This window comes from Pongo pygmaeus, chromosome 5 (genome assembly GCF_028885625.2).
Source record: "Pongo pygmaeus isolate AG05252 chromosome 5, NHGRI_mPonPyg2-v2.0_pri, whole genome shotgun sequence".
Taxonomy (NCBI): Eukaryota; Metazoa; Chordata; class Mammalia; order Primates; family Hominidae; genus Pongo; species Pongo pygmaeus.
Genome location: NC_072378.2, coordinates 121407957 through 121430691, shown reverse-complemented (window position 1 = coordinate 121430691; position 22735 = coordinate 121407957). Strand labels below are relative to the sequence as shown.

Sequence of the window (22735 nt, the reverse complement as noted above, 5' to 3'; positions counted from 1 at the left end):
CCTCCCTTCTGTCCCTGATATGGTTTCTGTCACTCATTTACTTTTTCATAAACTATAATCACCAAATACTTTTTTGCAATAATTACTTTGAATAAACTTGTCCAATAGATTTTTTTTTTGTTATTGTCGTTTGTTTTTTTTTTGAGACAAGGTCTCACTCTGTTGCCCAGGCTGGAGTGCTGTGGCGTGAACTTGGCTCACTGCAATGTCTGCCTCCCAGGCTCAAGTGATTCTTGTGCTTCAGTCTCCCAAGTAGCTGGGACTATAGGTGTGCATCACCATGCCCGGCTAACTTTTTTAGCAGAGACACGGTTTCACCACGTTTCCCAGACTGGTCTTGAACTCCTGAGCTCAAGCGATCTGCCTGCCTTGGCTTCCCCAAGTGCTGGGATTACAGGTGTCAGACACCTCACTGACATCTCATTAGATTAATTAATAAGAAAAATTAAGATTTTATGGGTTATCAAATGCTTTATATTACTAGTCTTTTTAATTTTAGTAAGGTAGTCCTGAAAGTGATATTGCTGGGACAGAGGGCCTGTACATTTTATATCTTGTAGATCCTGCCAGATTACTTTTCAAAATAGTTGAATTTTGCCTTCTTGCCAGCAGTCTGTGGGAAGTATGAGGTATCCCCTCCTTTTTATATTCTTGTCAGGACTGCATAATCAGTTTGTAAATGTTTTGGCAACCTAATGAATGAAAGATCTTGTTTTGATTTATATTTACTTATTTGATTTATGTTTACTTATTTGATTCATATTTCATGTGTCATCTCACTGAGTTTGAGCATCTCATTGCTCCTGTGGCAATAGGGTTATTGGCTATTTCCATTTCCTTGATAGTAATGTTCCTTTCCATATCATTTGTCCATTTAAAACTTGATTTATTGTTCATTGAGTTATGTATGCATACAGGAAACATAAAGGTTTATTATAAAAAGTAGCAGTTCCTTTCTTGCTCTCTAGAGACAACTACTTTCAGCTATTTTTGATGTTTTCTTTAGTGTTTATATTATCAAATAATGTGCATATAATTTCTTTTAGCTTAAGGCTAAATTGTCAATTGTTCATTGACTTACATTACAACAATTTATCTCTCTTCCCTGCTTTCCCCACCAAACATACAAATACATATAGGTACCTAGTTCCTTCATTCTCCATTGGTGCAATACTGTTGTGCAATCGACTTATTTAACGTTTTACTGTATTCACATTATTGTGAACACTTTTCACAGCTGAGCCATGTGGTATTCTGTTGTTACTTTTCTATTCTTTCACAATTTTTGCCTTCTCTGGAGTTAATCTCTTTTTTTTGTTTGTTGCTACAATTTTCAATGTGCTTAGCTTTCACTGCAGTGCTAAGCCATCTACATGTTTTTTTCTAATTGACTAAATCCTCTCTCTGCATGTTAAAATACCAAAGTCCAGGAGTTTAATTAAAGACATCTGTTTTTCAGCCTTCCCACCTACTTTATTCAGAATGGGTTTCTGCCTCAGTTTTGTGCACAACTTTTACCCTGAAAAGTATTTTGTCATCATTACGGAGTAGCCTTATTTTTCATTTTCCTTTTTCTAGAAGTCTTTTTTGTCTTTTTTTGGTGTTTAATTATCCGAAATGTTATGATGTTTCTTGATGAAGTTCTACTTTTATGTACTTGATGAATGTCTTTTTAAATTGACACATAATAATTGTACATGTATTGATGGACATTGTAAATTTGAAGATTCATGCCTTTTAGGGAAAATAGTTGGATTTCTTATCTTCTTTTTTTCTTTCTGAAATTCTATTATTTGAACTTGGACATTCTTATCTGTTCTATTTTTTATTCCTTTTAAAATCTTTTTTTCTGGGAATTTTTTCTGCTTTCATTTTCTAGCCTTTCTGTTGAAATTGAATTTTTCATTTAAGTTGTGTGTTTTTTTGTTGTTGTTGTTGTTGTTTGTTTGTTTGTTTTTGAGACAGAGTCTCACGACTCTGTCGCCCAGGCTGGAGTGCAGTGGCACGATCTTGGCTCACTGCAACCTCCGTCTCCCGGGTTCGAGCAATTCTTTTGCCTCAGCCTCCCGAGTAGCTGGGACTATAGGTGTGTGCGACCACGCCTGGCTCATTTTTGTATTTTTAGTAGAGATGGGGTTTCACTACATTGGCCAGGCTGGTCTCGACCTCCCAACCTCATGATCTGCCCGCCTAGGCCTACTAAAGTGCTGGGATTACAGGCATGAGCCAGGGTGCCTGGCTTTTTTGTTTTGTTTTGCTTTAATTTAACAGAGTTTAATTGAGCAAAGAACACTTTGTGAATCATGCAGCCTCCTCAGCCAGAGTAGGCTCAGAGAAACTCCAGCACAGCCGCGTGGTGGAAGAAGATTTATGAACAGAAACAGGAAAGTGATGCACAGAAAGTGGAAGTGAGGTACAGAAACAGTCGTTTTGGTTACAGCTTGCCGTTTGCATTATTTGAACACAGTTTGAACAGTTGGCCCCCTTTAATTGGCCAGTGGTGATTGGCACAAGAGTAGGTTACAGTCTGTTTATACTTCCATCAAGGTTATAGTTCACTATGTACAGAGAAACATTTAGGCTGAACTTAAAATGTGTAAGGAGGCAGTTTTAGGCCAAACTTGATTCAACAGCTTTTTTTTATTTTTTATTTTTTATTATACTTTAAGTTCTAGGGTACACGTGCACAATGTGCAGGTTGGTTACATATGTATACGTGTGTCATGTTGGTGTGCTGCACCCATTAACTTGTCATTTACATTAGGTATATCTCTTAATGCTATCCCTCCCTGCCCCCAACCCCACGACAGGCCCCGGTGTGTGATGTCCCACCCGGTGTCCAAGTGTTGTCATTGTTCCATTCTCACATATGAGTGAGAACATGCGGTGTTTGGTTTTCTGTCCCTGTGATAGTTTGCTGAGATTGATGGTTTCCAGCTTCATCCATGTCCCTACAAAGGACATGACCTCATACTTTTTTATGGCTGCATAATATTCCATGGTGTACATGTGCCACATTTTCTTTTTTTTTAAAATTGTAATTTAAGTTCTAGGGTACATGTGCAGAACGTGCAAGTGTGTTACATATGTATACATGTATCATGTTGGTGTGCTGCACCCATTAACTCGTCATTTACATTAGGTATATCTCCTAAAGCTATCCCTCCCCTAGCACCCCACCCCACAACAAGCCCTGGTGTGTGATGTTCCCCACCCTGTGTCCAAGAGTTCTCATTGTTCAATTCCCACTTATGAGTGAGAACATGCAGTGTTTGGTTTTTTGTCCTTGTGATAGTTTGCTCAGAATGATGGTTTCCAGTTTCATCCATGTTCCTAGAAAGGACATGAACTCATCCGTTTTTATGGCTGTGTAGTATTCCATGGTGTATATGTGCCACATTTTATTAATCCAGTCTATCATTGATGGACATTTGGGTTGGTTCCAAGTCTTTGCTGTTGTGAATAGTGCTGCAGTAGACATATGTGTGCATGTGTCTTTACAGCAGCATGATTTATAATCCTTTGGGTATATACCCAGTAATGGGATGGCTGGGTCAAATGGTATTTCTAGTTCTAGATCCTTGAGGAATTGCCACACTGTCTTCCACAATGGTTGAACTAGTTTACAGTCCCACCAACAGTGTAAAAGTGTTCCTATTTCTCCACACCTCTCCAGCACCTGTTGTTTCCTGACTTTTTAATGATCGCCATTCTAACTGGTGTGAGATGGTATCTCATTGTGGTTTTGATTTGCATTTCTGTGATGGCCAGTGATGATGAGCATTTTTTCATGTGTCTGTTGGCTGCATAAATGTCTTCTTTTGAGAAGTGTCTATTCATATCCTTTGCCCTCTTTTTGATGGGGTTGTTTGTTTTTTATCTTGTAAATTTGTTTGAGTTCACTGTAGATTCTGGATATTAGCCCTTTGTCAGATGGGTAGATTGTATAAAGTTTCTCCCTTTCTGTAGGTTGCCTGTTCACTGTGATGGTAGTTTCTTTTGCTGTGCAGAAGCTCTTTAGTTTAATTAGATCCCATTTGTCCATTTTGGCTTTTGTTGCCATTGCTTTTGGTGTTTTAGTCATGAAGTCCTTGCCCATGCCTATGTCCTGAGTGGTATTGCCTAGGTTTTCTTCTAGGGTTTTTATGGTTTTAGGTCTAACATTGAAGTCTTTAATCCATCTTGAATTAATTTTTGTATAAGGTGTGAGGAAGGGATCCAGTTTCAGCTTTCTCCATATGGCTAGCCAGTTTTCCCAGCACCATTTATTGAACAGGGAATCCTTTCCCCATTGCTTGTTTTTCTCAGGTTTGTCAAAGATCAGATGGTTGTAGATGTGTGGTATTATTTCTGAGGTCTCTGTTCTGTTCCATTGGTCTATATCTCTGTTTTGGTACCAGTACCATGCTGTTTTGGTTACTGTAGCCTTGTAGTATAGTTTGAAGTCAGGTGGCATGTGCCTCCAGCTTTGCTCTTTTGTCTTACGATTGTCTTGGCAATGCAGGCTCTTTTTTGGTTCCATATGAACTTTAAAGTAGTTTTATCCAATTCTCTGAAGAAAGTCATTGGTAGCTTGATGGGGATGGCATTGAATCTATAAATTACCTTGGGCAGTATGGCCATTTTCATGGTATTGATTCTTCCTATCCGTGAGCATGGAATGTTCTTCCATTTATTTGTGTCCTCTTTTATTTCGTTGAGCAGTGGTTTGTAGTTCTCCTTGAAGAGATCCTTCACATCCCTTGTAAGTTGGATTCCTAGGTATTTTATTCTCTTTGAAGCAATTGTGAATGGGAGTTCACTCATGATTTGGCTCTCTGTTTGTCTGTTATTGGTGTATAGGAATGCTTGTGATTTTTGCACATTGATTTTGTATCCTGAGACTTTGCTGAAGTTGCTTATCAGCTTAAGGAGATTTTGGGACAAGACGATTGGGTTTTCTAAATATACAATCATGTCATCTGCAAACAGGGACAATTTGACTTCCTCTTTTCCTAATTGAATACCCTTTATTTCTTTCTCCTGCCTGATTACCCTGGCCAGAACTTCCAGCACTCTGTTGAATAGGAGTGGTGAGAGAGGGCACCCTGTCTTGTGCCAGTTTTCAAACAGAATACTTCCAGTTTTTGCCCATTCAGTAGGATATTGGCTATGGGTTTGTCATAAATAGCTCTTACTATTTTGAGATACATCCCATCAATACCTAATTTATTGAGAGTTTTTAGCACGAAGGGCTTTTGAATTTTTATTGAAGGCCTTTTCTGCATCTATTGAGATAATCATGTGGTTTTTGTCTTTGGTTCTGTTTATTAGAGGGATTACGTTTATTGATTTGCATATGTTGAACCAGCCTTGCATCCCAGGGATGAAGCCAACTTGATCATGGTGGATAAGCTTTTTGATGTGCTGCTGGATTTGGTTTGCCAGTATTTTATTGAGGATTTTTGCATTGATGTTCATCAGGAATGTTGGTCTAAAATTCTCTTTTTTTGTTGTGTCTCTGCCAGGCTTTGGTATCAGGATGATGCTGGCCTCATAAAATGAGTTAGGGAGGATTCCCTCTTTTTCTGTTGATTGTAATAGTTTCAGAAGTAATGGTACCAGCTCCTCTTTGTACTTCTGGTAGAATTCGGCTGTGAATCCGTCTGGTCTTGGACTTTTTTTGGTTGGTAGGCTATTAATTATTGCCTCAATTTCAGAGCTTGATATTGGTCTATTCAGGGATCCAGCTTCTTCTTGGTTTAGTCTTGGGATGGTGTATGTGTCGAGGAATTTATCCATTTCTTCTAGATTTTCTAGTTTATTTGCATAGAGGTGTTTATAGTATTCTCTGATGGTAGTTTTTATTTCTGTGGGATTGGTGGTGATATACCCTTTATTATTTTTTATTGCATCTATTTGATTCTTCTTTCTTTTCTTATTAGTCTGGCTATCAGTTTATCAATTTTGTGATCTTTTAAAAAAACCAGCTCCTGGATTCATTGATTTTTTTGAAGGGTTTTTTGTGTCTCTATCTCCTTCAGTTCTGCTCTGATCTTAGTTATTTCTTGCCTTCTGCTAACTTTTGAATGTGTTTGCTCTGACTTCTCTAGTTCTTTTTATTGCAATTTTAGGGTGTCAATTTTAGATCTTTCTTGCTTTCTCTTGTGGGCATTTAGTGCTATAAATTTCCCTCTGCATACTGCTTTAAATATGTCCAAGAGATTCTGGTATGTTGTGTGTTTGTTCTCATTGGTTTCAAAGAACATCTTTATTTCTGCCTTCATTTCATTATGTACCCAGTAGTCATTCAGGTGCAGGTTGTTCAGTTTTCATGTAGATGAGCAGTTTTGAGTGAGTTTCTTAATCCTGAGTTCTAGTTTGATTGCGCTGTGGTCTGAGAGAGAGTTTGTTATAATTTCTGTTCTTTTACATTTTCTGAGGAGTGCTTTACTTCCAACTATGTGGTCAATTTTGGAATAAGTGCAAGGTGGTGCTGAGAAGAATGTATATTCTGTTGATTTGGGGTGGAGAGTTCTGTAGATGTCTATTAGGTGCACTTGGTGCAGCGCTGAGTTCAATTCCTGGATATCCTTGTTAACTTTCTATCTCTTTGATCTGTCTAATGTTGACAGTGGGGTGTTAAAGTCTCCCGTTATTATTGTGTGGGAGTGTAAGTCTCTTTGTAGGTCTCTAAGGACTTGCTTTATGAATCTGGGTGCTCCTGTATTGGGTCCATATATATTTAGGATAGTTAGCTCTTCTTGTTGAATTGATCCCTTTACCATTATGTAACGGTCTTCTTTATCTCTTCTGATCTTTATTGGTTTAAAGTCTGTTTTATCAGAGACTAGGATTGCAACCCCTGCTTTTTTTTGTTTTCCATTTGCTTGGTAGATCTTCCTCCATCCCTTTATTTTGAGCCTATGTGTGTCTCTGCACATGATATGGGTCTCCTGAATATAGCACACTGATGGGTCTTGAGTCTTTATCCAATTTGCCAGTCTGTGTCTTTTAATTGGAGCATTTAGCCCATTTTCATTTAAGGTTAACATTGTTATATGTGAATTTTATCCTGTCATTATGATGTTAGCTGGTTATTTTGCTCGTTAGTTGATGCAGTTTCTTCCTAGCCTCGATGGTCTTTACAATTTGGCATGTTTTTGCAGTGACTGGTACCAGTTGTTTCGTTCCATGTTTATGCTTCCTTCAGGAGCTCTTTTAGGGCAGGCCTGGTGGTGACAAAATCTCTCAGCATTTGTTTGTCTGCAAAGGATTTTATTTCTGCTTCACTTTTGAAGCTTAGTTTGGCTGGACATGAAATTCTGGGTTGAAAATTCTTTTCTTCAAGAAGGTTGAATATTGGCCCCTACTCTCTTCTGGCTTGTAGAGTTTCTACTGAGAGATCCGCTGTTAGTCTGATGGGCTTCCCTTTGTGAATAACCTGGCCTTTCTCTCTGGCTGCCCTTAACATTTTTTCCTTCATTTCAACTTTGGTGAATCTGACAATTATGTGTCTTGCAGTTGCTCTTCTTGAGGAGTATCTTTGTGGCATTCTTTGTACTTCCTGAATTTGAATGTTGGCCTGCCTTGCTAGATTGGGGAAGTTCTCTTGGATAATATCCTGCAGAGTGTTTTCCAACTTGGTTCCATTCTCCCCGTCACTTTCAAGTACATCAATCAGACGTAGATTTGGTCTTTTCACATAGTCCCACATTTCTTGGTGGCTTTGTTCGTTTCTTTTTAGTCCTTTTCTCTAAACTTCTCTTCTTGCTTCATTTCATTCATTTCATCTTCAATCACTGTTACCCTTTCTTCCACTTGATCGAATCGGCTACTGAAGCTTTTGCATGCGTCACTTAGTTCTCATGCCATGGTTTTCAGCTCCATCAGGTCATTTAAGATCTTCTCTATGCTGTTTATTCTAGTTAGCCGTTCGTCTAATCTTTTTTCAAGATTTTTAGCTTTTTTGCGGTGGGTTTGAACATCCTCCTTTAGCTTGGAGAAGTTTGTTATTACCGATCGTCTGAAGCCTTCTTCTCTCAACTCATCAAAGTCATTCTCCATTCAGCTTTGTTCCGTTGCTGGCGAGGAGCTGCGTTCCTTTGGAGGAGAAGAGGCGCTCTGATTTTTAGAATTTTCAGCTTTTCTGTTCTGGTTTCTCCCCATCTTTGTGGTTTTATCTACCTTTGGTCTTTGATGATGGTGACCTACAGATGGGGTTTTGGTGTGGATATTCTTTCTGTTAGTTTTCCTTCTAACAGTAGGACCCTCTGGTGCAGGTCTGTTGGAGTTTGCTGGAGGTCCACTCCAGATGCTGTTTGCGTGGGCATCACCAGCGGAGGCTGCAGAACAGCAAATATTGCAGAATGGCAAATGTTGCTGCCTGATTGTTACACTGGAAGCTTCGTCTCAGAAGGGCACCCGGTTATATGAGGTGTCCGTGGGCCCCTAGTGAGAGTTGTCTGCCCGTTAGGCTACTTGGGGGTCATGGACCCACTTGAGGAGGCAGTCTGTCTGTTCTCAGATCTCAAACTCCGTGCTGGGAGAACCACTACTCTCTTCAAAGCTGTCAGAGAGGGACATTTAAGTCTGCAGAAGTTTCTGCTGCCTTTTGTTCAGCTATGCCCTGCCCCCAGAGGTGGAGTCTACAGAGGCAGGCAGGCCTCCTTGAGCTATGGTGGGCTCCAGTTCAAGCTTCCCAGCCACTTTGTTTACCTACTCAAGCCTCAGCAATGGCGGACGCCCCTCCCCCAGCCTCGCTGCCACCTTGCAGTTCGATCTCAGACTGCTGTGCTAGCTGTGAGGGAGACTCCGTGGGCTTGGGACCTTCCAAGCCAGGCGCAGGATATAATATCCTGGTGTTCTGTTTGCTAAGACCATTGGAAAAGTGCAGTATTAGGGTGGGAGTGTCCCAGTTTTCCAGGTACTATCTGTTACGGCTTCCCTTGGCTAGGAAAGGGAATTCTCCGGCTCCTTGGGCTTTGCTTTCAAGGCGATGCCCCGCCCTGCTTTGGTTCACACTCCGTTGGCTGCACCCAGTGTCTGACAAGCCCCAGTGAGATGAATCTGGTACCTCAGTTGGAAATGCAGAAATCACCCGTCTTCTGCGTCGCTCACGCTGGGAGTTGTAGACTGGAGCTGTTCATATTCAGCCATCTTGGAACCTCCCCCCTTCCTTTTTTTTTTTTAGAAGAGCACATTGTTATTTTAGTGTCCTATTCTTTTTTTTTTTTTTTTTTTTAATTTTACTTTTAAGTTCCAGGATACATGTGCAGAACATGAATGTTTGTTACATAGGTAAATGTGTGCCATGATGGTTTGCTGCACATATCAACCTCACTTAGGTATTAAGCCCTGCATGCATTAGCTATTTGTCCTGACACTCTCCCTCCCCTTGCCCCTTCCCCACCGACAGGCCCTGGTGTGTGTTGTTCTCCTCTCTGTGTCCATGTGTTCTCATTTTTCATCTCCCACTTATGAGTGAGAACATGCGGTATTTGGTTTTCTGTTTCCGTGTTAGTTTGCTGAGGATGGTGGTTTCCAGCTTCATCCATCTCCCTGCAAAGGACATGAACTCATTCATTTTTATGGCTGCATAGTATTGCATGGTGTATGTGTGCCACATTTTCTTATCCAGTCTATAATTAATAGGCATTTGGGTTGGTTCCACATCTTTGCTATTGTGAATAGTGCTGCAGTAAACATACGTGTGCGTGTATCTTTATAACAGAATGATTTATATTCCTTTGGGTATATACCCAGTAGTGGGATTGCTGACTCAAATGATATTTCTGCTTCTAGATCCTTGAGGAATCATCACACTGTCAGAAGTGGTTGAACTAATTTACATTCCCACCAACAGTGTAAAAGTGTTCTATTTCTCCACATCCTCTCTAGCATCTATTGTGCCTTGACTTTTTAATAATTGCTGTTCTAACTGGCATGAGATGGTATCTCACTGTGGTTTTGATTTGCGTTTCTCTAATGATCAGTAATATTGAGCTTTTTTTCATAGATTTGTTGGCTGCATAAATGTATTCTTTTGAGAAGTGTCCATTCATGTCCACTTTTTGATGGGGTTGCTTATTTTTTTCTTGTAAATCTGTTTAACTTCCTTGTAAATTCTGGGTATTATACGTTTGTCAGATGGTACATTGCAAAAATTTTCTCCCATTCTGCAGGTTGCCTGTTCATGCTGATAATAGTTTCTTTTGCTTTGCAGAAGCTCTTTAGTTTAATTAGATCTTATTTATCAGTTTTAGCTTTCGTTGCAATTGCTTTTTGCAATTTCATCATAAAATCTTTGCTCATGCCTATGTCCTGAATGGTATTGTCTAGATTTTCTTCTATGGTTTTATGGTTTTGGGTTTTGCATTTAAGTCTTTAATCCATTTTGAGTTAATTTTTGTATAAGGTGTAAGGAAGGCTTCCATTTTTCAGTTTTCTGCATATGGTTAGCCAGTTTTCTCACCACCATTTATTAGGTAGGGATTCCTTTCCCCATTGCTTGTTTTTGTCAGGTTTGTCGAAGATCAGATGGTTGTAGATGTGGTCTTATTTCTGAGGCCTCTATTCTTTTCCATTGGCCTGTATGTCTGTTTTTGTACCAGTACTATGCAGTTTTGGTTACTGTAGTCTTTTAGTATAGTTTGAAGTCAGGTAGCATGATGCCTCCAGATTTGTTCTTTTTGTTTAGGATTGACTTGGCTATATGGGCTCTTTTTTTTTTCTTTTTTGGTTCCATATGAATTTTTTTAAGTAGTTTTTTTCTAATTCTGTGAAGAATGTCAATGGTAGTTTGATGGGAATAGCATTGAATCTATGATTTACTTTGGGCAGTATGGCCATTTTCACAATGTTGATTCTTCCTATCCATGAGGATAGAATGTTTTTCCATTGTTTATGTCCTCTCTTATTTCCTTGAGCAGTGGCTTATAGTTCACTTTGAAGAGTTCCTTCATGTCCCTTGTTAGCTGTATTCCTAGGTATTTTATTCTTTTTGTAGCAATTGTGAATGGGAATTCATTCATGATTTGGCTCTCTGTCTGTTGTTGATGTATAGTAATGGTTCTGATTTTTGCACATTGATTTTGTATACTGAGACTTTGCTGAAGTTGCTTGTCAGCTTAGGGAGCTTTTGGGCTGACACGATGGGGTTTTCTAAATATAGGATCATGTCATCTGCAAATAGAGACAATTTGACTTCCTCTCTTCCTATTTGAATACCCATTATTTGTTTCTATTGCCTGATTGCCCTGGCCAGAACTTCCAATACTATGTTTAATAGGAGTGGTGAGAGAGGGCATCCTTGTCTTTTGCTGATTTTGAAAGGGAGTGCTTCTAGCTTTTGCCCATTCAGTATAATATTGTCTGTAAGTTTGTCATAAATGGCTCTTATTATTTTGAGATATGTTCCATCAATATCTAGTTTATTGAGAGTTTTTAGCATGAAGCGGTGTTGAATTTTATCGAAGGCCTTTTCTGCATCTATTGAGGTAATCGTGGTTTTTGTCATTCGTTCTGTTTACGTGATGAATTATGTTTATTGATTTGTGTATGTTGAACCAGCCTTGCATCCCAGGGATGAAGCCAACTTGATCATGGTGGATAAGCTTTTTGATGTGCTGCTGGATTTGGTTTGTGAGTATTTTGTTGAGGATTTTCACACTGATGTTCATTAGGGATATTGGCCTGAAGTTTTCTTTTTTTGTTGTGTCTCTGCCAGGCTTTGGTATCAGGATGATGCTGGCCTCATAAAATGAGTTAGGAAGGAATCTCTTCCTTTTAATTGTTAGGAATAGTTTCAGCAGGAATGGTACCAGCTCCTCTTGGTACCTGTGGTAGAATTTGGCTGTGAATCCGTTTGGTCCTGGGCTTTTTTTAGTTGCTAGGCTATTTATTACTGCCTCAATTTCAGAGCTTGTTATTGGTCTATTCAAGGATTTGACTTCTTCTTGGGAGGGTGTATGTGTCCAGGAGTTTAACCATTTCTTCTAGATTTTCTAGTTTATTTATGCAGAGATGTTTGTAGTATTCTCTGATGGTAGTTTGACTCTGTGGGGTCGGTGGTGATATCTCTTTTTTCATTTTTTATTGCGTCTATTTGATTCTTCTCTCTTTTCTTCTTTATTAATCTAACTAGTGGTCTATTTTATTTTTTCAAGAAAACGGCTCCTGGATTCATTGATTTTTTTTGAAGGGTTTTTATGTCTGTCTCTCCTTCATTTCTGCTCTGTTCTTAGTTATTTCTTGTCTTCTTCTAGCTTTTGTGTTTGTTTGTTCTTGCTTTTCTAGTTCTTTTAGTTTTGATGTTATGGTGTTGATTTGAGATCTTTCTAGCTTCCTGATGTGGGCATTTAGTGCTATCAGTTTCCCTCCTAATACTGCTTTAGCTGCGTCCCAGTGATTTTGGTATGTTGTCTCTTTGTTTTCATTGGCTTCAAAGAAATTCTTGATTTCTGCCTTACTTTCATTATTTACCTAGGAGTCATTCAGGAGCAGGTTGTTCAATTTTGATGTATTTGTGTGGTTTTGGGTGAGTTCCTTAATCTTGAGTTTTGCACTGTGGTTTGAGAGACTGTTTATCATGATTTCATTTCTTTTGCATTTGCTGAGGAGTGTTTTAATTCCAATTATGTGGTTGATTTTAAAGTAAGTGCCATGTGGCACTGAGAAGAATGTATATTCTGTTGTTTTGGGGTGGAGAGTTCTGTAGATATCTATTAGGTCCTCTTGATCCAGAGCTGAGTTCAAGTCCTGAGTATCCTTGTTATTTTTCTGTCTTGTTAATACCCCACTGTCTAATATTGTCAGTGGGGCATTAAAGTTTCCCGCTATTATTGTGTGGTAGTCTAAGTCGCTTTTAGGTCTCTAAAAACTTGTTTTATGAAACTGGATGCTCCTATATTGGGTGCATATATATTTTGGATAGTTAGCTCTTCTTGTTTAATTGATCCCTTTACCATTATGTAATGGCCTTCTTTGTCTTTTTTGATCTTTGTTGGTTTAAAGTCTGTTTTGTCAGAAAGTGGTGTGGAAACCCCTGCTTTTTTCTGCTTTCCATTTGCTAGGTAGATTTACCTCTGTCTTTTTTTGTGTTTTTTGAGCCTGTGTGTATATTTGCATATGAGATGAGTCTCTTGAATACAGCACACTGATTCGTCTTGACTCTTTATCCAATTTTCCAGTCTATATCTTTTAATTGAGGCAGTTAGCCCATTTACATTGTAGGTTAATATTGTTATGTGTGAATTTGATCCTGTCATCATGATGCCAGCTGGTTATTTTGCACACTAGTTAATCCAGTTTCTTCATAATGTCATTGGTTTTTGTAGTTTAGTGTGCTTTTTTTCAGTGGCTGGTACTGATTTTTCCTCTCCCTATTTAGTTCTTCCTTCAGGAGCTCTTGCAAGGCAGGCCTGGTGGTGATGAACTCCCTTAGCATTTGATTGTCTGTAAAGGATTTTATTTATTTATGAAGCTTAGTTTGGCCAGATATGAAATTCTGGGTTGAAAATTTTTTTCTTGAAGAGTGTTGAATGGCTGGGTGCCATAGCTCATGCCTGTAATCCTAGCACTTTGGGAGGTTGAGGCAGGCAGATCACCTGAGGTCAGGAGTTCGAGACCAGCCTGGCCAACATGGCGAAACTCTGTCTCTACTAAAAATAGAAAAATTAGTCAGGTATGGTGGCACATGCCTATAGTCCCAGCTACTCAGGAGGCTGAGGCAGGAGAATTCCTTGAACCTGGGAGGAGGAGGTTGCAGTGGGTGGAGATCATGCCACTGCACTCCAGCCTGGGTGACAGAGCAAGACGCTGTCTCAAAAAAAAAAAGAAAAAAGTATTTAATATTGGCCTCTATTCTCTTCTGGCCTGTAGATTTTTTGCGAGATATCCGCTATTAGTCTGATGGGCTTCCCTTTGTAGGTGACCTGGCCTTTCTGGCTGCCCTTAACATTTTTTCTTTCATTTCAACCTTGGAGAATCTGATGATTATGTGTTTTGTGGTTGATCTTCTCATGGAGTATCTTAGTGAGGTTCTCTGTATTTCCTGAATTTGAATGTTGGCCTGTCCTGCTAGGTTGGGGAGGTTCTCCTGGATGATATCCTGAAGTGTGTTTTCTAGCTTGGTTCCATTCTTCCCATTTCTTTTAGGTACTCCAATCAGTCATAGGTTTAGTCTTTTTACATAGTCCCATAATTCTTGTAGGTTTTGTACATTACTTCTTACTCTTTTTTCTCTAAGCCTGCCTTATTTCAGCAAGATAGTCTTCAAACATTGATATTCTTTCTTCCAGTTGATTGATTTGGCTATTGATTCTTGTGTATGATTCACAGAGTTTTCGTGTTGTGTTTTTCAACTCCATCAGGTCATTTATGTTCCTCTCTAAGCTGGTTATTCTAGTTAGCAGCTCCTGTAACCTAGTATCATGGTTCTAAGCATCTTTGCATTGGGTTAGAACATGCTCCTTTACCTCATTGAAGTTTGTTATTACCTACCTTCTGAAGCCCACTTCTGTCAATTCATCCATCTCATCCTCCGTCCAGTTCTGTGCCCTTGCTGGAGAGGTGTTGTGATCATTTGGAGGAAAAGAGACAATCTGGCCTTTTGGGTTTTCAGCATTTTTTTCATTGATTCTTTCTCATCTTCATGAGTTTGTTTACTTTGGATCTTTGAGGCTGCTGACGCTTGGATGAGGTTTTTTTGAGGATTTTTTTAGTTGATGCTGTTGTTGTAGCTTTCTGTTTGTTTTTCTTTCAATAGTCAGGTCCCTCTTCTGTAGGGCTGCTGTGGTTTGCTGGGGGTTCACTTCAGGCCCTATTCATCTGGTTCACTTCCACACCTAGAGATGTCACCTGAGGAGGCTGGAGAACAGCAAAGATGGGTGCCTGGCTCTTTCCTCTGGGATCTCTGACCTTGAGGGGCACCAACCTGATGCCAGTAGGAACGCTCCTGTATATGGTGTCTGGTGACCCCTTTTGGGGTGTCTCACCCAGCTGAGGGGCATGGGAACCAGGACCCACTTTGACTGCTCCTTGGCAGAGGGGGTATGCTGCACTGGGGGGAAACCAACTCTTCTGGACTGCCCAGATTCCTCAGAGCTAGCAGGAGGAAGGACTAAGTCTGCTGTTCCATGGAGACTATGGTCACCCCTTCTTCTAGGGGCTCAGGCCAGGGAGATCAGAGTTCTGTCCCTGAGCCACTGGCTGGAGTTGTTGGAGTTCCTGTAGGGAGGCTCCACCCAGTGAGGAGGGTTGAGTCAGCATCCGTTCTGAAGAGGCAGTCTGGCCAAGATCTGCCACAGCTGGTGTGCTGCACTGTCGGGGAATACCTCTTGGGACCAAGCCATTCAGCCTCCTGAATTTCCCTGGCTCTAGCAGGGAAAAGCACGGCCTGGAGCTATGGTGATAGCTGCAGCCGTTTGCCCATGGGAGCTTAGTGTCTTAGGTAGCTAGCTGCAGCAGTGTTGGCTCTGCCTGTCCCTCAGTGAGCTCAGATGGCTTAGACAGCAATCAGCAGCAGCAGTGGTGATTGGCCACCCCTCCCTCCAGGAACTTGGCAGGCCTAGGATGATTCCAGCCGAGTGGCTGTTGAGAATCTGCATGGCTCTGTGGTTTGGACCGAAGGCCTTAGTGGCGTGGGCTCATCAGTGGGATCTTCTGAACCATGGGCAGCACAGTTCCATGGAAAAGCACAGCTTCCCAGGCTGGGTAGTGTGCTCACTCACCGCCCCACTTGGCTGAGGGGAGGCGGCTCCCTGCCCTGTGTAGATCTAAGGTGGGCTGCCGTACCACCCTGCTTTTCCTTCCTCTCCATGGGTCACGCCAGCTGTCTAGTCAGTTCCGATGATAAAACCTGGATACCTCAGTTGCCAGTGCAGGATTCAAATGCTGTTTTGGTTCTTTTCAGTGGGAGCCTCTGATGGCCGCTGCTTCTAGTTGGCCATTTGCCTCCTGCCCCCATTTTTTTTGAGTATAAGTTCTTTTTACCTACATAAAGATAATAAAGCTTTAATCTGTCATATTTTCTTTTTTCCTTCTAAATTGCTTTCTGTATTTCTCATCATGGTCTTTTTTAAATTGGAGGTTTATTCAAATATTTTAAAGTCAGTAAGAAGATGCTTGGAAACGATGCAAGAAAATGGGACTTGTAATTTGTGGTCTTTACTTTAGTGGGCCCTTTCTGGGGCATTTTGTTTGGGAGCCCCTAATGTCAGTATATTTGATTTTTCCTTTGTTCTTATGGGATTCCATAGAGAAACCTCTTACTGTTAGCTGCCTGAGGAATATAAGCCTAGTGGGAGAAGAAGGCTGGGTGGAAATGGTGATGGGTCTCAAGTGTTAGTATATAAACTTCGATTGAATCCTGTGATATCCTCTGTTGTCTTCTATTTCTTGAGCTCTGCCTACCTTTCAAGAAGCACACTGGGTTAGCTGCATGAAATGTGGAAGGGAATCTGGAGGTCAGACTCCTTAAACTGGCTTTCATGCAGCTCTTCTGTTTTCAATTTCACTTTTACCCCCCAATTTAGAGATATTTGTTACCACCAATTCTTGAGTTTTTTGAGAGGTTCTATAAAATGAATCAGGTTTATTCTGTTTTTCACATTGTGGCTGATAATTGAGGTTTCTCTATGTCCTGAATTACTGCTTGTTATTTTGATTTCCAGGTTCTAAAATTTTACTACCACATCCTTTCCATTCTCCTTGTCTTTGGGGGTTTTATTGCCTACTGGAAAATCCTTTTACTTTGAATTTTAGTATTTATGAAGGGAACAGTGAATGTATATGTTCAGTCTGCCATATTTAACTAGAGGTCTTTATCAATAACAACTGTTTTTAAAATTAGGAAGACTAATTCTTTGTCATGAGTTCCAAGACTTCTTTTTATTGTCTACCACTTAACCCTATTTAAGTATTTTTTTTCTGTATAGATATTATTAATTTACATGTAGTCAAATTTTTCCCAATCATTATCTTTATGAGATCTGGGTTCTTTTTATTTTTTTATTTTTTTTCATTTTTTTCTTTTTCTTTTTTTTATTTTTTTGAGGTGGAGTCTCAGTCTGCTGCCCAGGTTGGAGGCAGTTGCACGATCTCTGCTCACTGCAACCTCCACCTCCCGGGTTCAAGCGATTCTCCTGCCTCAGCCTCCAGAGTAGCTGAGACTATAGGTGTGCATCACCGTGCTGGGCTAATTTTTGTATTTTTAGTAGAGATGGAGTTTCGCCATGTTGTCCAGGCTGGTCTCGAACTCCTGACCTCAAGTGATCCACCCGACTTTGCCTCTGAAAGTGCTGGGATTACAGTCATGAACCACTGCACCTGGCTCTTTTTTCTTTCTTCTTTTCTTTCTTTCTTCTTTTTTTTTTTTTTGATATTAAAGAAAGTCTCCCTCACATTGAAGTTAAACAGATAAGGCATAAAATATTAGATTTTATTCTGAATCTTCATGGTCCAATTAAAAGTATAGATTCTGATTATTTATATTAATGGAAGACTGGAATCATCTCAAATGTTCAATAAGAAGAGGCTAGTTGATTGAATTATGTTTACACAATGGAGCACTGAGCTGTCTATAAAAGGGAATATTTTTGTGTACTTCTGTGGAGTTATTTTCAGGATATGTTGTTAAGTGAATAAAGGAAAACAGAAGAATGTTAATAGAATGCTACCTTTTGTATGGTACAAAGAAATATGAATGATCATATTTGTTTATATTTTTAAAAGAGAATGAAGAATGGACGAAGTGAAAACTAATGAAAATGGTTGATTTTAGGAGAGGGGAGAGAAAAATGTGGAGAAACAGATATGGAAACAAGATATCTAGGATTATACCTTGATTATACTTAGATTTGACTTTGGACTCATTTTGCTGTTTACATACTAAATGTAAAACAAAAACAAAAAAAAAAAAGAAAAAATGAAGCCACAGTATTTAAAAGCTGCAAACAAAGGGATTAGTAAGTTTAAATATCAATCAAGTTAGTGACATACTCATGAGAAAAGAATTACTTCATGAGAGAAAAGAATTACTTCAAATAATCTAATTTTGATTGAAAATTTCCAGTGGGATATATTCTAAGGTTAAAAAAAATTCCTCAAAGTAATCTTAAACTGCATTTAGTATATGTTTAGAAGTAATATTGCTGTTGCTGTTTTGAAATTGTTATACATAATTATAACATAGAGCAAATAAGTAATTATGGTAATGTCATAAGGAACTAAGATTTTCAATATAAGAGAGAAAGATAAAAGTATAAAGAAGCTAAATAAGAAACCTAAATCTTCAATTCATAATAGAAATAAAATTATGAACTTATTTTTCTCTTAAGTTATATTTTTCCCAGCACTATCACTGGAATAGTAGCAACTGCTTTGCTGTGAGCTGTTATCTGTATTGTCTAAATATCTTTTTGTTCTAAGAAGAGACAGGAGTGGCTGATTCTGGGTCTGGGCCAGGAAGTATGGAGGATGATCCTGGGATATCTTACCATTTTAGAAGCTATCTAAGACCAATGGGATAGTGTCAAAAGTATCCCAGAGCCAACCAGAAGGGGCCTCCTGCTGGCTTAAGATGGACGATTTGAGAATCAGAAAAATAATGACTGCAATGGATTGACATACATAAAGTATATAAAAAAAACATGGGTTTGAAAAGGCACTAAAATAGAAAACAAACAAAAAATACACTTTATCAGTTACCTGCTGAAGTCACTAGGACGCCAAGTTATTAGTATGCAAATTGATAAAAAGAAAATTTAAGCATTTTTTTCCAGCCTTTTCTGTACAAACTGTATTTTAGTGTAACTAAAACGTTACTGAGGAAAAGTTCTTCACAGAAGAATTCTAGCTAATAAATGCAAAATAAATGATAATATCAGAAAAATCATAATTTGGTAATCCTTAGTGAAATAGTGGATGTAGGAAATGATCATTAATGGATGCTAAAATCATTAGGTGAAAGGTTGGTGGGGAGGACTACATACTAGAGAGGTCAGTGTGATACCATCTGACCAATGATCTTTAACACCACAAAAATTGAGACATCCAGATAGTGCTTCATGCAATAGGAGGCAGACAGCGGCAACCAACTATGAAGTTATTTTACCAAGGAAAAAAAAGGAAAGGAAACAACAGAAATTAAACTTTAAATAATTCTCTAGATCTAATGATCACTTTATAGGATGTATGGAGAACAAGAGAAAAAAGTTAAATGACACCATGGTAAAGTAGTTATCGAAATAAACATGACTGTTTTTCCAACAAATCAGTGGCATAGGGAAAAATATTAGGACCTGTAACTACAACAATCTAATGCGCACCATTGAACTTGTGTAAATTCTGAACATTTATTAAGTACGTATCTATTATTACTTTTAAAAGTGTCTCAGCCAGCCGGGCATGGTGGCTCACACCTGTAATCCCAGCACTTTGGGAGGCTGACGCGGGTGTATCACCTGAGGTCAGGAGTTCGAGACCAGTCTGGCCAATATGGTGAAACCCCGTCTCTACTAAAAAAGTACAAAAATTAGCCAGGCATGGTAGCATGCGCCTGTAATCCCAGCTACTCAGGAGGCTGAGGCAGGAGAATCGCTTGAACCCGGCAGGCAGAGTGAGCCAAGACCGTGCCATTGCACTCCAGTCCGGTTGACAGAGGACACTCCATCTAAAAAAAAAAAAAAAAAAGAAAAAAAAAAGTTTCTCAGCCTTTGATATAGGGGAACTAAGTCCTGTTAATGGGATGGGGAATGTGTCAATAAGTGCTAGGAATGGAGCATTTAGGATTATGTTTTCACTGTAGAATTGACAATACTTATCTACATGGCCGTGGTCTCAATGCGTCTATAATCTTTTAATTGTAAAGTTTTCCTGCTTTTTCCCTGTCTCTATATTTTTTCCTTCCATCCCACCGAAACTGTTCTCATTACTAGACATCTGCGCATGGGTGGGAACATGAATATTGACATGTCTGAGAAAAGTTAGAGGAGGACTAAAAGGGAGTCAAGCAAATGAAGAGTTTTTGTGACAAGACTAGCCTTTTTGGTAGAGCTTTATGAAGTCAAGATTAATATAACCTTGGAATCACTTTCAGGTATCATCTTTTAGTCCTACAGGTGCTCATATAATTGCCCAGTTTTCAAAAAAACTTCTTGATGAAGATATTTCTGTATTTTCTGGATCAGAAATGTTGCCTGTGGTTAAAGGAGCTTTTATTTCTGTGTGTCGTCACATATATAGTACATGTGAAGGCTTGCAGGTGTTAATCACTTACAATTTGCATGAATCTATAGCAAAGGCGTGGAAAAAGGTAAGCATTTTCAACCTTCATTTTTCCTCCCTGCAAATCTTTATTTCAAATATAAGCACCATTATAGTGTTGTACTTTGGGTGAAATATTTAACTGGGGCCAATATGACTTCTTTAGCATCACAGTACTCTAGGGGACATAATGCATCTTAATGTGGCACAGGATGACTGCAGTATCTCCTTTCCCAGTGGGACAAAGTTCTAAGACTTAAATGGGTACTACAGATTCTTTTCTTCTCATAGATGAGGCTTTAGGTTGATTTTCCTTACATAGACTAAGACTCTTTGGGAGTTATTTTAAAGTAATTTTTAGAGACAGCTGGGTTTTTGTTGTGGATTCTAGAGATTGTAATGTAGCAATAGCCACATATGTGTGTATCATTGGACAACTAAGTCTTTTCGCCCCATTTGATATGGTTTATTTGTCAAATATGTTATATGATATTTCATTAACAACCAAATAATTTAAAATTTGAAGATAATTTTGATTTTAATAACATTAAGGATAAAACAAAAATGCAACATAAGAAATCTTATGGGTAGTGCTATCAGTAAGAAATATAATTATAAAATATAATTATAAATATAATTATAAAAATATAAATATTGAGTAGTGCTATCAGTAAGAAATATAAATTATTCTACTATTTTTTAGACAAGTTTGCTATCGGAAAGAATTCCTACTCCAGTAGAGGTTTCTGATTCTGTTTCTTCAGTAAGCCAGGAATCCCAAAATATGTAAGTACAATTGATGAAAGTCATCATCCATTTATTATATTTGCTGAAATAAATTTAAAATTATTAAAATGTAATAGAATACTATGGCAAAAATGTTTTACAGGATGGTAAATGTATATATACAGGTTCAAGGAAAATTAGTTTGGAAAAACTTTAGAGATCATGTAATACTCATAACCTTTTTAAAATCTAACAATATTTATTATACTTGTTTCATTCTGTTTTTACATCTTAGATTAGGAAATGTGACATATTATCGTGTTTCCAGAAAATTTGGAGAATTACCAAATACTAAAGTTGGAAAGTTAACTGGAGAGTTTAGTAGAAATAATATGTTCTCAAATGCCAATGAAGTCTATTTATATTTAAAATATGATTTTTCTAAATGTGGTGGGAGTACATTTCAATTAGGTTTTGGCTTTGGAAAATTATTTAAATCAATATTTATATCAAATTTTAATTTAGATGTCTCCATGTTTCTTTACAGATATCGGTAGGATATAGAGTCAGATTAATGGGGAAAATAGATTTTTTGAACTAAACTCGGGCAACATGTTTTTCTGGGTTCTGTTCTTATTATATAATCGAGTATTGGCATAGTCTAAAATGATAATAATTAGGGAGAACTTGAAGGGCTATTCTTTGTTAAAGAGATGTTGAAGTGGAATTTGAATTTTTTTAAGGTAGGTGTAGTTTAACTTACAAAACAATCAAACAAAAAGCCTTCTGCATTTCCTTAACAGTGTAATGGTTCACAAATAGTTAATTCCCTAAACATTTGCTATAATTTATTTTCTAATGTAGTTGTCACACAATTAGCTGCTTTGTTTTTTGCATTAAAGTGTGAGAAAAATACATTTCTATAGTTTATTTTTGAGCTAATTTTTAGATCTCATTTTTTAATAATTAATTTTCCTTTTTAATTTCAGTGTTATTTCAATTTTTATTTCAATAGTTTTCAGGGTACAGGTGCTTTTGTTTACATGGATGCATTCTTCAGCGGTGATTTCTGAGCTTTCTGTGCATCCATCACTCAAGCAGCGTACACTGTACCCAATATGTAATTTTTTATCCCTTACCCCCCTTCCAAATTTTCCTCCTGTACCCACAGAGTCCATTATATCATGCTTATGCCTTTGCATCCTCAGAGCTTAGCTCCCACTTATAAGTGAGAACATATGACATTTGGATTTTTATTTCTGAGTTACTTAACTTAGAAAAATCGGCCTCCAGCTCCATCCAACTTGGTGCAAAAGACATTATTTCCTTTTTTTTTTTTTTTATGACTGAGTAGTATTCCGTGGCGTGTATGTACCACATTTTCTTTATTCACTTATTGGTTGATGGGCACTTAGATTGGTTTCGTATCTTTGCAATTGTGAATTGTGCTCCTATAAACATGCTTGTGCCTATGTCTTTTTCATATAATGTCTTCTTTTCCTTTGGCTGAGATACCCAGTAGTGGGATTGCTGGATCAAATTGTAGTTCTGCTTTTAGTTCTTTAAGGAATCTCCATACTGTTTTCAATAGTGGTTGTACTAGTTTACATTCCCACCAGCAGTGTAAAAGTGTCCCACCACATCCATACCAACATCTATTGATTTTTTGACTTTTTTTTTTTGAGAGGGAATCTTGCTCTGTCGCCCATGCTGGAGTGCAGTGGCGTGATCGCAGCTCACTGAAAGCTCCACCTCCCAGATTCAT

The 22735-nt window shown here is 38.5% G+C and overlaps 1 protein-coding gene across 7 annotated transcripts in view; it reads left to right on the top strand.

Annotated features, from left to right (window-relative positions):
- The window catches only part of TBC1D32 (TBC1 domain family member 32), a 261936-nt gene that overhangs the window by 64690 nt on the left and 174511 nt on the right, over window positions 1-22735 (top strand). For all 7 annotated transcript variants that reach the window (XM_063666543.1, XM_054492124.2, XM_063666541.1 and 4 more), the window contains 2 exons: window positions 20092-20293; window positions 20948-21030. In XM_063666543.1, the coding sequence (XP_063522613.1) occupies window positions 20092-20293; window positions 20948-21030 (285 nt within the window). The remainder of the gene's footprint in view (window positions 1-20091; window positions 20294-20947; window positions 21031-22735) is intronic.